Genomic DNA, 16,512 nt, shown 5'->3' on the forward strand with positions numbered 1-16,512 from the left:
AGGACTTTCCAACGCACAATGCACTCTCCATGCAATGAATGTTGGCAAATTTGATCATTTATGGAATGTTGGCGAAAGAATGATTTTCTTCATTCCGTCCAGTTCCCCAGGGTTCTGTCCGGTTTCCTCCCATCATATTGTTGGCCACCGTCGTATATAGTTGAAATATTCTTAAGTGCGGCGTAAAACACCAATCAAACAAATTAATAAAAAGAAAACCATTCCCTCCTGAGGCAATATCTAAACTACACATCAGTTTTACAAGTTCTCGGAGCGTTAAGTTTACTCAAAACCCACTACCGTCAGTACTGGCCGTCATATTCATCCTACTCTCCTCATACAAATAGACGTACCATAATTATATATTATTCTGGTTGAGTATGCCGTGAAGCAAACAATCAAATAGGGAGCGTGCTTTTAATTGGTCTGGAAATATTTAAGATAAACATGTGTTTTTCAGTTCGTAGAAATTTACCCCCATGATGTCCTTGTATGTAGTTAGATAAAATGTACACTTGCGATTGAAATATTAGATGTAAACTGCACATTAATTGTCATTTTCCAACCAAATTTACACTACTTCACATATTACAACCAGTCTTTAATAAATCCATTTTTCGGGATTAAACCCTAGATTCACGCCAGGCCTTATATAAGGAGTGTTTTCGTTCCACGCGAATTACTATTGAATATACTGACGAACTGTGAGGCATAATGAAAACAAGGGGTATTATAGTTTTCCAAGAATGTAAACCACTTAGCTGACCAAACCCTTGTTAGGTAATGAGTGAGAGACTCCATGAGGTCTTCGTGAAAGTAAACATTAGGTCTATTTTTCTTGGTTTAACTACCTTTCGTGAGAATTAGTCGTTAGCTTGTTTTACTACACAGCTATTAAAGCATTGCATTTTCTGTGTTGGCATACCAACACCTGGTTATCATCCTTCGCCCAATCTCGCTATAGGCGTGAACTTTCTTTTAAAACCCGGGCATAAAACAATAACGTTAATACCCAAAGACGCTAGCTTCAAATTTTATAAACTGTACTTACCCGTATGGTTAGTGGTCAAACTTCAGAGCTTATTCATTTAAAGATGACATCTGTACAAAGTTTTCGTTTAATCAAGTTTGCTTTTACTTTCGGGTCAGTGTAAACACATGGTAATGTGTAAGGCCCTGATGTCACCGCATGCATGTAATGTGTAAACTTAGAAAAAAATGTGCCATCCACGTGTAACCTTGCATGACTCCTAACAGCAGATGTACTATGTACTAGTGATATATTAGTCATTCTACTCTATATATATGATGCTTTTAAATGCACTTAATAAAGATTTCCTCCCTTTTGTAAGTCATTTACCCTTGTCATCTCTATATTTCCTTGATAATTTTACTTATACATTTGTATATATGTATGACATGGTCTTCTAATTCGTGTTAATATTGCGATATCGTCATTCCAATTAGCTGGATAGCCAATTCTATTTGTCTGTTATCACATAACACGTTTACTATAATTTATACAAAGTGTGCGTTATACATCATATGTGGCCTAGAATTCTTGTTACTCCGCTCTGCAGTTGTGTACGTTATGCACACACTATAATACATCAGCATATTCTATGTCCTATATTAAACAAAAATTCACGGCTAAAACATAACTTAAAAAAATTAATCAATTCCAAAGCCAGTTTTCTGGAAATTATTTTCAACAGAAGCCTTTTAGCACTATAGTACAGGCCCCATGGTGGCTATAAACGCAATTCTTTATTACAGGAATACCTAAGAGAACTTATCAATTATTATCTAATAATGAGTTTGTCAGATACATGGCTTTATCTCCCTGGTTCGGCATTATTTCCCCTTTGTCATTATCCCAAACACCTACGGAGCACCATCAATGGAAACCGGCTGGAATTCAAAACAGGGAAGTCAGGGTTTAAAGCTAGGGCTTAATCCTCAAAGCTTGCCTGGATTTATATTTTAGATCCATTGATCCTGTGATGTGGATATTTATGATATATTAGGAAATGACAACATATACATTAAAAAATATTAGGGTATGGACATTTATCAAAATTAATCCAAAACTTTTGTCATTTTGCCATGTCATTTGGCTAGGTGAGCATAAAACAGTTCATTTATTCATTCGCAGTTGTCATATTTCCCATCCATATACAATGTATATTTTATAAAACTACAAACACTTTAATTTGATCTGTTTAGCCATTGATAATTGTGTTGCAATAATCTCAGTATCAAATTCGTGCGATTTGAACAATCACATTCCAAGTTTTAACTTTTCAAGAACAATTAAAACACATTGTACCCCATGTATACATTTTAAAATAAAATATCACTGGTAATAGTTTTAGAGTTTCCTTCACGTAAGGTTTTCTTATTTGCATGTAACAGTGAGCAGTAAAGTGATGCACCTACTGCAACGTAATTCCAAAAGCACACGCATCAAAGTAGACATAATTTTCCTTAACATTCAGTCCTATTAAAAATTCTAGAGTAGTGAGGTCTAATAAATTGCTATTATCATCACTGCAATTTTTATTGTAATTTGCTGCACTACTTAAGACTTTACATAAACAGTTAGAATGAAATAAGTGAATTTTATATTACTGACAAAAACAGCGAAGCAATCTGTTCATGTAATTGTGAAAAAATCTTTGGCTGTCTGAGGTCATGCGAGATTCACAACTCGAAAAAGTAATATATTTAAAAAACGTCGAATCGAAAACAAATATCAAGTACAGTACCACAGATATAGATGCATTTAAATCATTCTCCATATGTGAAGCTTTGATCTGCATTATGTAATGACACAGGTGAAATTTCACGGCTGGCTTCTCGCAGGTACTCTTTACTTTCAGGAAGACCTCAAGCAGTGCCTCACTCGTTACCTAATTAGCTAAGGTGAGAATTGTCGGTAATGTTCTTTAATATAAAAGGTGAAACATAACCTAGTTTTGTTGCTATTTCAACACGTCTTTAACTTGTATATATAAACTGGTATTAGCAAAAACAAACAGACCCTATAGAAGCCTGGGTGCAGAACAATGGCGTTAATCCCCAGAGCGTGTGTAGATTAGAATATATAAACTCCGATTACCCACTCATAGGCTACATTCTTCTCCAGTTACCTCACTGATATCACTCCATACTTACAAGACAGTAACAGCGACATGGAATCCGTCAACAACTACGATTATCTTGTTGAGGACTTTCTCGACTTGTCCTCAATCCTAAACTTGGTCAACTGTGAAGATAACTGTAGTGAGCAGAGCGGGTCTGTCTCTTCCCCGTACCCCAGCCCGACCCCTAGCCACTCCTCCAGCCGCAGGTCCAGTACAGAAACCTGCCCCTGGATATCTCTCCAAGACGAGTTCCTTCAGTTGCTCTTCAAAGACATTTCCAGCCCGCTCAACGCCCTAGACCACATTCGCATCACAGAACGAGATGATTTCTTCACAAACGGCGTCGAGAGGGAAATGGACGAGTTTGATCTTTACCAGGTCAGATTGCGATCTTCTCCCCAGCTCTACTCCAGATCTGTTGTCTCAGATACACAAGGTCAGCCCAGCAAAGATGTCCCAATGAGAAACACAGTGTGTGTGTTCTGTAAGAACAACGGAGAAACTCTCTCTGTGTATGGTTCCCATCTTCTGAAGGACTCGAGCGGAAGAGTGACGTGCCCTGTTTTGCGAAGGTACACCTGTCCTATATGTGGAACATCTGGAGATACAGCGCATACCGTGAGATACTGTCCGCTGAACAGCAAATTCTTGTGAGAGACGATTTAAAGGGTATCATCATGGAGTGCATGAATCCGTTCAAGGAGACATTGAAGTAAAAGTATTCTGCGTGCCTTCAGCATCAACAAATCAAATGTGTCACTGATTGACGCTCCTCATTGTGTGTACTCAACTGACTTCCTTTACTGTTGGTTGTATGTCACGAAACTTACTTGTCTTTTGCGTATATTGTCTGGACTGATCAGTTGCTTGGCACGTTTTTTGTACAAACTTACTCATTTGCATGCATTTAGCAAATATGTACATTACATTATATTGTATTTTGCATGCTTTTATGTAAGCTTTTCCACATTACTAACTTGGTGATTGTAACACAAATGTAACTGAAAATAAACTTATTACCTATACATTTTTAAACATTGTATCTCGTTCCTGAGACCTGTGTCATACGACACGTTCCAGGTTAGGTTTATACACGTAGTACTTTTCAAAAGGAAATGAAACAAACAGATACCCAAAATAAGAAAATGGAACCGACTGAGCTCTAGCTTTTGTGCAAACTAGCAGTGTCAAACACCATTGAATTAAGCAAGATATGTGGAATCTTCTCCGAGAGCGTCTTCTCCAGTTAAGGTATGACAGCGGAACATCGTATCTATATCAGTTTGCTGGCGAAGAAGCTCCGAGAGTGCAAACATCCACTCCAGTAAAATGTGCAGATCCGTCGATCGCTACAGACAAACGGCCAATATTGTGCATTTCTAAGAGTAAGAATCGTAAGAATTCCTGACCCGGACTACCGCAAAAACCTTTCTGGTCTTTACTTAGCCTTTGACCAAGCTGTGCACAAACCAAGACCGCGCGTCGCAATTTTTCGTAAAATTGTAGACAGACAGAGTCTAAAGGTAATCCAGATACAATACAATCGTGTCTGGCTCTCTTCAGAGTACTGCCTGTTTGTAATACTTTTACTCAGCTAAGATTCTATGGACATTTTTTTATTTATTCAGGCAATTTCGTTTTAAGCTACAACAGCGGATATCCTCACTTGGGGTTCATCACCCTATAATGCATGGTTTGCTTCATCCAGAGAAGGGCAGGATTAGAATTCTCCAGGCAGTATTAAAGTTGTAAATTAAACTGTTTTTTATTTTCCTGTAACTTTAGGTACAGACTTCGTTGACGCCCATACGGTTTTGGCGTAAATCAGTCGGAGAGTCCCACTGGGTGACTGGCACACGGCGATATTCCCAACACCAACTACTTGCTATCAGCGTAAAGTTAGTTAGATAATGTGGTAAAAAGTTCTTCAAGGTTACTTAATAGCCATGATTTCTCATTGCCAACATGTGTCCAGCAAAAATGGAACCCATCTTTTCATAGAGGTGCTTAAGCAAATATTCTCATATTGGCCCAAGGAAATCATACGAGTGTAATTATGGCTATTCAACATCAAAGTCTGAAATACTTAGAAAGGGCGTTGTTTAATTGTATCCATCAATTGCATGGATCCGGAAATATATTTATGCTAACCATGTTTGGTCAAGGAAAGCTATGTTAGGTGACCGATATAACTGATCGCCTTTTATTATTAAATGACTTTTGATTTAACAATTAGAGACATCAAAGGAAAATAAATGAAATAATTTTTCACAAACACTAGAAATGGTGTTAAGGAGCGATAATAATATTTTGATTGGTTGGCTATGTGAGAACACGATAGACCTTTCTGACGCCCTGGTCTGTCCCATATGCTGACTTTTGGGAAACTGGTGGGATTTTTTATTTTTCGGCGATGTAACTTCTCTACAGACAACCGTTTCACAATTTTACGCGGTATTACTTACACCTACATTTACAGTTGTGATATAGGTACATGTATTATGTCACCATAGTTGTTACGCGTGAGACGAAATCTGATTGCATCTATGCGTTGGTTAGAACCGTGTGACTCACTCCTACTAGCGTATACATGAATTATTCGTGGGTGTGGCGTTAAGAGACAAACATAGAAACCAATCAAATTCTCGAATATTTTGCATGGGCACCAGAACTTTATTGAGCTGATTTTATTTGAAAATGAAAAAGAATCAGCTAGTCTAACGGAGTTGTGGCTGCATCAGAAATACTCCAATCTCTTGTCATTTTCATGTAGGTTTTATGCAGAATTTTTGTCTGGTATCCTGGCATTTTACGGTTAGCATCGTCGTCTATATAAGAGGTATTCTTCAGTACCCCAAATGAATCATAGAGGTAAATAAGTCTCCTTGCGGGGCAGATGTGACATCTCAGTTGGAACAAACTTACAGGGGAAAAGGCTAAGGGAAACTTGTCACGTTCTGCGATAACCTAAAGAAAACAGTCATGTTCAAATATGTGGTATGCAGTGTAGTTTTATTGAAGCTATACACGCAGTAACAAACAGCATGTGGTCAGTAACAGTGTAACAGTTTCATAACATAGCATCCAAACAGAACCAAATACATTTAAAAAAAAGTAACATGTTCAGCAAAACAGCAACAGACCCATAGTCCTTTCACCCGTGGAAATACTTTTCTCCTCCAGAAGCCATGTATTGTTTAACCACATCGAGGTATTTTCTAGTCAAACAAATCTCCATTGCTAGGGATGAGTATCGGGAGACACCTGTTGAGCAGCGTCATGGCTGACTTCCGGTGCTCTTATTTCCTGTCCATCTCCGGTAAACCACGACCAATGGAGGTGCGCATGTGCAGAGAAACTGTCGCCCACGTCGGTTTCCAATCCAAGCCCCGAGTCCTCAGCGTCTAGATTGAACATGGATAAATCAAGACTTGATTCCAGATCACTGGTGAACAAACTTTCCATAAAGATTCCCATGGTTTCCAACAAATTCTGCTCACTAGCTGTCGACAAATCGTCGAATCCAAAATCAACAGTGTCATTTAAGGTATTCCCCATGTCATAAGTATCTGCAGTGTAATGAGGGGAAATTCTGGGGTTACAACACAATACAGGATACAGGTGGATTTTTATTACACGTTTTTTTCTTATAGTGCTCTGAGAAGAAAATCTGTAATATCGAACAAAAACACGTCTAAGGTTTAAGAATGGCATTTTATAGCCTGGAAATGAAGAATTTAGTATATGAAAATCTGAGTGACTCCCAAACTGATACTAATATGAGTCACCGAGTAACTTCCATACATAGATATTTATAGACACCAACGACGTTCCTTTGCTTTTCTTTGATACATATAACCTTGTTTCATATAAATGGAGCATGTGTGATTATGACGTCAAACAACCATTCAATAAATACATATATAACCATATTATGCAATTGTATACATACCTATGAGGTCAATAAGTTCTGCGTGCTCATTTCCACTGATTGACACGGCAGCTGAGGGTCTTGTCTCTTCTGGAAGCGCAAGGTCACAGGGGAGGTAACATCGTGGCTCAATCATGAGTGCTGGCTCCGAATAGTGTGACGGATCGTTTATCACCGGGAATCTCTCTATATCCACTGAGTACTCCATACTCGTGTCCACCGTCAGAGGTGTGAAATAATCCATAGCCAAGGTAGCGGTTGGTGAAATTGTTGTGTTGATTGGAAATAATATTTTGAGGTCTGATCTCTTTTGAAATTGTCATTTTGTATTTACAGTGGACGCCTTCTCGGATCAGACCACCTGTATTGTTCGCTCTCACTGATTGGTTAAATCTTCAGTGGCACAGTGGGGGTTGTTTCAGATCAGGGTGTAATGCTCAGTTGAGCTCCATGCCCTGATGGATGTTCTAGTGTGCTCATTCCACCCAATCTGCACATTCCCCCCCCCCCCACCCAACCCGAGACTCGCCCGCGTGATGTTTGTGGGGATGTAGGGTTATTAATCTAATTTAGACCCGAAATTACGTATCGAGTTTGCAAAGTTTTGTACGTCAAGTCAGAGCTTCCCAATTGAAACGGGTGGGTGGGTAGATGTATCAAAAGAAGGCATCTGTGCATTGCTTGAAAATTAAACAAGGGGGGAATTACATGTTTTACTTCTCAGCCCTTCTGTTCAGAATTTCAGACAAATACATCAAAATTCTATATTCAGTACCCAGATTTGTACATGATTATATGTCTTTTGATACATTTTGTTTTCAAACAGCTGCAGTTTAACCTTAATTGTTCCTTAACTATCTTTCAATACTTTTCTCTGTAAGGACAATAGACAAGTTCCTTTCAGTTTTGAGTCTCAGAGGCCTGGGGCCGGTTTCAGGAAGCTCACTTAGCTAAGTAAGCCCTTAACAACCATGGCAACGTATGTTGTAGAGGTATAAATTATACTTAGCTAAGGGATACTTAACACCAAGTAGGCTTCATGAAACCGGCCTCTGGTTCTTTTTGTTGTTTTCGTGGGATTGTGTATTAAGCGGGAACAGCGCTAAGAATAATTCTGCTAAAGTCATGGCGCTAGGGGGCGTATAATTTGCTATTATTTATGTATTTACATGAACAGTTAGAATAATAGCTAAAGTGAAATAAATTTACAATTTGCTTTGTTTCACCGTTTGTCTATAGCCAATTGTCAACTATTGCAACATCGTCGCTGCTCTGATTTTGCTCTCCGAGCTTTACTTTTTTAATGTCAAACCTTCCTCTAGTCTCACGGGACCATTTATGTGTCAGACTGATGGATTTAGAAAGCGGGATAAGGGGCATTATTATCGTTATTTGGGATTTGTGCGATTTACACTCTCTAGGTATGGCAAAGATCCTAGAGGTTTCATCATTTGAATTTGGTTTATATCAAGAAAGTGCAATGTCAAAATAACGACAATTCTATGACCATAATTGCTTTGATTTTTCGGGGTTTACTGTGGTGTGTCTAATATCTTAACCATATCACGACGGTATCTCCTTGTAGCAGGGCGACTGTTACACCAATATATTTTCGGGGGTTTACTGTGGTGTGTCTAATATCTTCACCATATCACGACGGTATCTCCTTGTAGCAGGGCGATTGTTACACCAATATATTTTCGGGGGCTTTACTGTCGTTTCTCTAATATCTTCACCATATCACGACGGCATCTCCTTGTAGCAGGGCGATTGTTACACCAATATATTTTCGGGGGCTTTACTGTCGTTTCTTTAATATCTCCACCATACAACGACGTTATGTCCTTGTAGCAGGGCGATTGTTACACCAATATATTTTCGGGGGCTTTACTGTCGTTTCTTTAATATCTCCACCATACAACGACGTTATGTCCTTGTAGCAGGGCCATTGTTACACCAATGTATTTAAAGTGCTGCCTCAATGCAACGTCTTTGTTGAAAATACTAATATAATATAAGTGATGTTCTAATGGGTTTTAATACACAATTTAGTTCATCGCTTTCTGATAATATGCCTAAAATTCGGCCAATCCATGCAGGTTTCAGCTGGGGTAGGGGGATATTCAACTATACTGCCCTGGACATGATCTCCTCACCCCACTGGAGTGTCTCTCATACGTATGGTTGATTTTCATAGCTTGACAATTGTCAAGTTAAATGAACACTTAGCAATTATCACACTGGAACGAAAACGAAACACAGAGATGACAAACTCTCAATGGCAATGATTTACACTGTTGCTTTATACACTTGTGATGTATCCAATTTCGTGCCTCAGATGTAAATGTAAATGTCAAATGTAAATGAAAAAATCATGTATACACTTTATTCAAATGTTGTGTTTTAATGGTAATTATTTGTTTTATTATAACAATTGTATTTTACAACACACTGAATAATGTGTAACGTTAAAGATGGGCGTACGTTACATGACAGAAAATCACAAAGAAATCACAAACAGAAAATCACAGAGAAAGACAAACTTTTACGATCAAAACACAAACCACTCACAGATTTTTTATGTTTATTTACTGTATCATCTACTGACTTGAGATATGTTTTCAAACTTGTATATTTAATATAAACGCCTCGTGTGGTCTTGGTCTTTATACAACAGGGGTTAACAAGCTGACAAAGCGATTTAAAACAAAATGCAGCTTAAAAAAACCAAAAAACCAAAAAAAACAGATGCTAACAAAATGCCCTGGCGCTCTGCCTTATACTAATAAACATAAAGTACAGAGAAAAGGACATTATTGCTGTAATACACTAAATGCTTTCTTTCGGTTTGTTGTTTGCGGATAGAAAAATTACACGTGGTGCGCTATGATTATAAGCTAATAAACATGTACAAGGATGAGAATCGTTCCCAAAGTTGTTGAGGCGCCAACTTAATCCTTGTCTACATGTTTTTGCCCAAACATAAACGCCGTATATGTGAAAGAAATAATCCCAAAATACAAAATAAACATCTGTGGATTATCTGCTGTGAAACACGGGCGCTAATCCCGACAGCGTGGATCGATTAGGACACACAAACTACCGAGATGCATATGCACCTCTCCCTCAACCCCCACCCCACCGGAAGGATTACCCAACCGTAATCATATTACTGTTATTCTTAAAATGTGATCAAGTATGTATTTTATTTCTTTCTAAAGTTCAATATTATTTCTAAAAATAGCAAGTTTAAGAAAGTTTGCTCTCCCCGACAAAATTGTATGTATTCAAATTACCTATTACATCATTACAGAATGAGTTTGGTGTAATTAGGAAAAGAAATGGCTGAATACTTTCGTTTCTCTAAAATGTGTCTATATAGAGTAAAAGCTCCATTATCATAACCAATCAACAGCGTCTTTTCTCTTGAGGGTATTAGTTCCAGTTATAAAACAGTAAACAAGGTCTGGTTGTAAATTGATCTTAATGAGAGCACGGATATTCCCCCTGGGAAATTTCCACCGGGGACATTTCCCCCCTACGGACAATCCCGCCTTTAATATATACATGTATAACCAGGAAATCAGTACCTACATTTTTGGTTCTAATTTGACATCTATCACTGTTTATACCATCCATAACATTTATGTACAGTAACTTGAAGCTCGTGGTGAAAAGGATAGGTAAAAACCAAGTTAACGTGTGATAATGTCATAATTAGTTTGTATGGTACCATCTTATACAGAGAAGCAAGTCTTTGTTTTTAATACCCAATCCCTGTGTTGAGTGGTCTCACTTAGTCTTACTCAATGTCATTAATCCCACTTACAGTAGAATTTTTACAAGGCAATCAGTAGCCATGCCTAAAACCCCAACATTATAACACAATTTGATAGTTTCTTGGATTGATGGGGCAAAATGTGCTGCATAACAGGTAATATCGTGCCGAGTGGTATAATTATGACAATTAATTTACAGATAAATACACTTTATAGTTTGTTGAATAACTTAACTATATACATAAAGGGAAATGCCCAAATGGGAAAGGGTCCACAGAAGGAATTGTACGTAGGGAAAATGTCCTAGGGGAACTGTCTACAAGGGGAAATGTCCTAGGGGAACTGTCTACAAGGGGAAATGTCCTAGGGGAACTGTCTACAAGGGGAAATGTCCTAGGGGAACTGTCTACAAGGGGAAATGTCCTAGGGGAACTGTCTACAAGGGGAAATGTCCTGGATTCATGCTATCAAAGCATTAACAGTAAATTCCTGAAATGAGGCAGGAACCTATAGACATTATTACACCAGCTGACAACCAAAATGGAAGTTCTGGGTCAATAATCACAAAACCAATTTTTAAAACGACTTTCGATTCAAATCACCAAAGAACTAAGAGTAATTAGGACGGATCGATGCAAACAGATGCAGTCAGCAGTTTTCATTGATGATGAAAAGATGTAAAGGAATGTGTTAGTTGAATTAATTAAATTAGTATCAGAATCAGGTATCACGTTAGTTTATAATATAATCAAAATATGTATCTCAGTTGGCTTTAACTGCGATTGGTGTTCTTACTCAATGTCTAAGCTACGGGTTGGGCGGAATTAGAAACAGTTGTGGAGCAGGAACTTGTTCCAGTGCAGTTTTAATTACTCGTGTGGCTGATTTAAAGAGTAAACTTTTCTAGGATCTTGTACTCCCACCCCACTGTTAAATTGTTTGGTCATTTCACACTTTATTCAAATGTATTTCTCGCCACGATATGGCTGGAAAATAGCCGATGTGGCTTTAAGCCGTATTTATTCTTTCAAATGTATTTTCATGTCGCTCCTCGGAGAAGGGGAAGGTAGTTGTTGATTGGTTAAAAATACATTTACAACAGCACAAGGAACCATGATTTTTTCACATGATTAGCCGAGTGTTACAAAAAAATTGTTAAAGACTTTAAATTCTATAATGCATGGCATAAGTTTATGAGGATATTGCAGTTATTTACTTAGCTGATTGTTTTATGTGTGACATTTTGATGGCACAAAAATCTTAACACAGAAAGAAATATTCGCCATAGTTATTAAATTTAAAGATAAAGGATAAATTAGATTTAAATTAAGAACTTCCAGCACAAATGTTTTTAATGGAAATCAATGTAATAAATTTCCTAAATGTATGGTACATAGTAAGTAAAATGTCCAATGTTATACTATAGGTTAACGCAACAAACTGTCTTTCAAAATTGATTTTTAAGTGTATTTCATAACAAACGCAGAATCTTTCTCTGTTATAGCTTTCAATGTAGGTCTTAAAGTTTTAATTTTATTTCCAGGTTAGTAAGATAATGTGCCCAAAAATAATTTAACTTCATGTCCAGCTCTTAAATATATATTTCACATATTGCATGTTTGACAACCCTGTGACCACTCTCATCCATGAAGTAATGAAATCGAAACTGACGTTTCTGGTTTCCCCTTTGGTTTAAATTTGTGCTTAGGGGCCTATATTTGTTCCTTCCCTATGGTTAAATTACACGAAGCGACCATTCAAATCTTATACCTGTATGCAAAGCAGAGAAGTAGACTCCGTGATGGCATGGGCGTTGTGATTACAAGAAGGGAAACAATGGTGGTTAATCTGTTAATCTCTTGAGCCCAATAAATAGACCCTGGCTTCTGAACATCCGGCACATACAGTGCAAACAGCCGGACATAAAGTTACACTTCCACAACAGACCACAAATCATGGACAACTTCCCGACGTATAACCTGTCTGGACAAACTAGCCCTGTAGACTTCACCGCCATATTTGGATCGGCTAGATCGGATCGAGGACAGAAACCAGTGACGTCATCTGTCTCCGGACAACCACGAGCTATCGTCGGTTCATCCAGTTTCTTCAGTCCAATGTACCAACCTCCTGCCAATGTTTGGCAAAACCTAGAAGATGACATCTCCTCGTCTCGCCAGTCGGAGTACACGAGTCCCCCGAGAATGAACCGTCATGGCGCGAGTTCGACACCAGCTCTCGTTACTTATTCCCAGACACAGCATAACCCATCATTGTTAGAGACGACGTTGCCACTTTGTGACCAGTTTCCCAGCCAATCAAGAGCCAGAAGATCTACTGTATCATCACCACCAGCCAAGTTTCCTCACGCCACCATATCCGTCTGTGTTTTCTGCAAGACAAACGGCGAACGTCTTTCCCAGTACGGCTCTCATGTGCTGAAGGACTCCGCTGGCAGAGTTACCTGTCCTGTTCTGAGACGTTACACCTGTCCTATATGTGGCGCTTCAGGTGATGCGGCACATACCGTCAAGTACTGCCCCCTCAACACACAAACCCTCTGAGGTGAGAACGAAAGACTGTCACATTATATATACACACTTTATTCTGTTTTTATTCTCTAGATTGCAAATCGTAAATGGAAAATCTTGCATTGCCTAAACTCTAGATTGCAAATCGTAAATGGAAAACCTTACATAGCATACACGTGTATTACATTTTCCTTTCTCATTTCTTCTATCCAGATACCTTCCAAACTTCGAACCTCGACGCCAGTGCTACATGTTAACATCGCCTGTCATTTTGTTTAACATTGTATTGGAACAACTCCCGGACATCCGACAGAAGGAAATAACGTGTTTGACTGATCGTGACTGATGTATCTCGTTCATATATAATCGTACCGATAACAGATGACTTTGTATCTGTGTTTTTTTTTATTTATTGTGGTTTTTACATGCGTATTAAATCCATATAGTAAAGATTTAGTGCTTTTTGCAAGCCATTTATCGTGTTGTCATCTTGATGTTATTATTCGATAAATGCTCGTATTTTTGTTACACAAGGAAATGGATTGTATACTTGGTGTCCATATTTTCGATATTGAACTGTTATAGTAAGGTCTTTGAGACATTCATATAAACGTGTGGTACTCTTCTGTCTCATGCACGATGTCAAGGGAATTGAGATTTTATTGTCTGTGACACCTTAGCTGTATACATTGGCAAAATGTTTTTTTGCCAATCGAGCTGAATAGAAATGGTTTCTTGTTGTCATATGACATAAGTTAAGAACAAATCGTGAACTGTGATGGGAGAACGGTAATGTGTTTGTTTTACTTTTTCTTGCGGGTTCAAGGCATTTGAAAATGTCATGGTATCCATACCTTATTCCTTTAAAGGTTTCCACTTTTTCGCAAAATGATTTTTGTGATACAGGCTACACACGGAAAACGTTTTCTACTAAGCCATATGACAAACAAAACGGGCAAGCAATGGGTGAATTAATTTCAAAGCAATATCTCAATAACTTTAATATAATTGTTCTAGTGAAACTTGTTAGGCGTACTACTACTCAAGAAGTTTTTGCTGACATTACCGTGGTCAGTTTTATGGGTGGAAGAGTTCCAGGGTTAAACCATTGATATTTGGCATGTTACTGGCGAACATTCGCGCGTGCCATCACGGTGGAAGACAAGAACGTTAGGCCGTCCTACGCATTCAAATGATCCGTCCAAAATGCATTGTCACCATGACCGAAAGCGTAGTAATCCACAAATTACCCGTGCAAGGCTGGGAATGAATCCACGCCTAGACGCAGTGTCTTAGCCGTTCGCCTAAATTGAAATCATTAAAATCAGTAAATTATATTAATAATAATAATATTAAACTTAATATAGTACATGTACCTAATAGAGCTTTCTGTAACTTATATTGTCTAGGAAAGGATTGCGTCCTTTTCGGCCAAACGCTTTTTCCTTACCTTTTTTTTAACTTGTGTAAACTTTAACTTGTGTAAACTTTCAATTCCTACAAATTTGTGACATCATTGAGACATCATTGTGACATAGTCATGGTCATGGTCATTCCATCCGACGGCTCAGTGGGAAGGAAATGAATAACAAGATAATTGTAATGAGACTTATTCCAGATACACGAGGTCAGTCCCACATCTCGAGTGGGAGGCCCAGGCCCAGGCACTCTGACTTTTCTAATCTTTAATTCGAGTAGAAAAGACAACAAAACGTTCATCAAAGTGAAATTCAGTACACGTAAAGTGGCCTAAAACAGGATATTTTATTCACTGTGTGAGACCAAGAGAAAACGAAATATACAATTTACATATTTATTACATCCTTGGTGTCTATGTATACATAACACGCGCTAAAGTAAGAGAAAATGGCAGATTGCAAACAACATACATGGCTACGAACACTTTGTATTTAAACGTATACATATTCGTACAAAAATGTACATACAAATATCGTGTCAAAACAAAAACAACCAAAAAAAAAGGATTTTTTTTTTTTTTTTTTTTTTTTTTTTTTGATTGGTGTTTTACGCCGTACTCAAGAATATTTCACTTATACGACGGCGGCCAGCATTATGGTGGGTGGAAACCGGGCAGAGCCCGGAGGAAACCCACGACCATCCGCAGGTTGCTGACAGACCTTCTCACGTACGGCCGGAGAGGAAGCCAGCATGAGCTGGACTTGAACTCACAGCGACCGCATTGGTGAAAAAAAAAAAAAAAAAAAAAAAAAAAAAAAAAAAAAAAAAAAAAAAAAAAAAAGGATTAATTACTCGTGTTACGGGTGTAAGAAGATAATAAACTGTCCACATCAAGCACAATCCGATGTCAATGTTTATGTTGTCTCTCACAAGTCTTATGATAGCAGGAATCCAGTTTGTAAATTCTCTCCGGATAGTACAAAAATTGCCCCCGTAGGCAATAGTCTCTACCGAGCCAGGCGTGACAGTTCAGAAACTACAAGATGCAGGACCGGAAACTACAGCCATCATAAAGCACCGTTCGAAGTTTATATCGTTTATCTAAAGCACTTGGTGTTCAGGGGACAGTATCTCACGGTATGGGCTGTATCTCCAGACGTACCACATATAGGACAGGTGTACCTTCGCAAAACAGGGCACGTCACTCGTCCCCTCGAGTCCTTCAGAAGATGAGAACCATATACAGATAAAGTTTCTCCGTTGTTCTTACAGAACACACACACCGTGTTTCTCATTGGGACATCTTTGCTGGGCTGAACTCGTGTATCTGAGATAACAGATCTGGAGTAGAGCTGGGGAGAAGATCGCAATCTGACCTGATAAAGATCAAACTCGTCCAGTTCCCTGTCGATGCCATTTGTGAAGAAATCATTTCGCTCTGTGATGCGGATGTGGTCTAGGGCGTTGAGTGGACTACTGATGTCTTTGAAGAGCAACTGACGGAACTCGTCTTGGAGAGATGTCCAGGGACATGTTTCTGTGCTGGATCTGCAGCTGGAGGAGTGACTGGGGGTCGGGCTGGTGTACGGGGAGCAGATAGACCCGCTCTGCTCACTACAGTTATCTTCACAGTTAACCGCGTTCAGGATGGAGGACAAGTCGAGAAAGTCCTCAACAAGGTAATCGTAGTCGTTGACGGATTCCAT

General features: G+C 38.6%; 3 protein-coding genes across 3 annotated transcripts; 2 read left to right on the top strand and 1 right to left on the bottom strand.

The window, feature by feature from the left end:
- The first annotated feature begins 3,194 nt into the window (after positions 1 to 3,194).
- LOC135462767 (uncharacterized) lies at positions 3,195 to 3,800 on the top strand. Its single transcript, XM_064740014.1, has one exon. It carries the CDS (start codon positions 3,195 to 3,197, stop codon positions 3,798 to 3,800), a length of 606 nt encoding a protein of 201 aa, XP_064596084.1.
- A 9,011-nt stretch (positions 3,801 to 12,811) lies between these two features.
- LOC135462776 (uncharacterized) lies at positions 12,812 to 13,420 on the top strand. Its single transcript, XM_064740028.1, has one exon. The coding sequence runs from the start codon at positions 12,812 to 12,814 to the stop codon at positions 13,418 to 13,420; it is 609 nt and encodes a 202-aa protein (XP_064596098.1).
- A 2,483-nt stretch (positions 13,421 to 15,903) lies between these two features.
- On the bottom strand, positions 15,904 to 16,512 carry LOC135462782 (uncharacterized). Its single transcript, XM_064740040.1, has one exon. It carries the CDS (start codon positions 16,510 to 16,512, stop codon positions 15,904 to 15,906), a length of 609 nt encoding a protein of 202 aa, XP_064596110.1.

This window comes from Liolophura sinensis, chromosome 1 (assembly GCF_032854445.1).
Source record: "Liolophura sinensis isolate JHLJ2023 chromosome 1, CUHK_Ljap_v2, whole genome shotgun sequence".
NCBI lineage: Eukaryota > Metazoa > Mollusca > Polyplacophora > Chitonida > Chitonidae > Liolophura > Liolophura sinensis.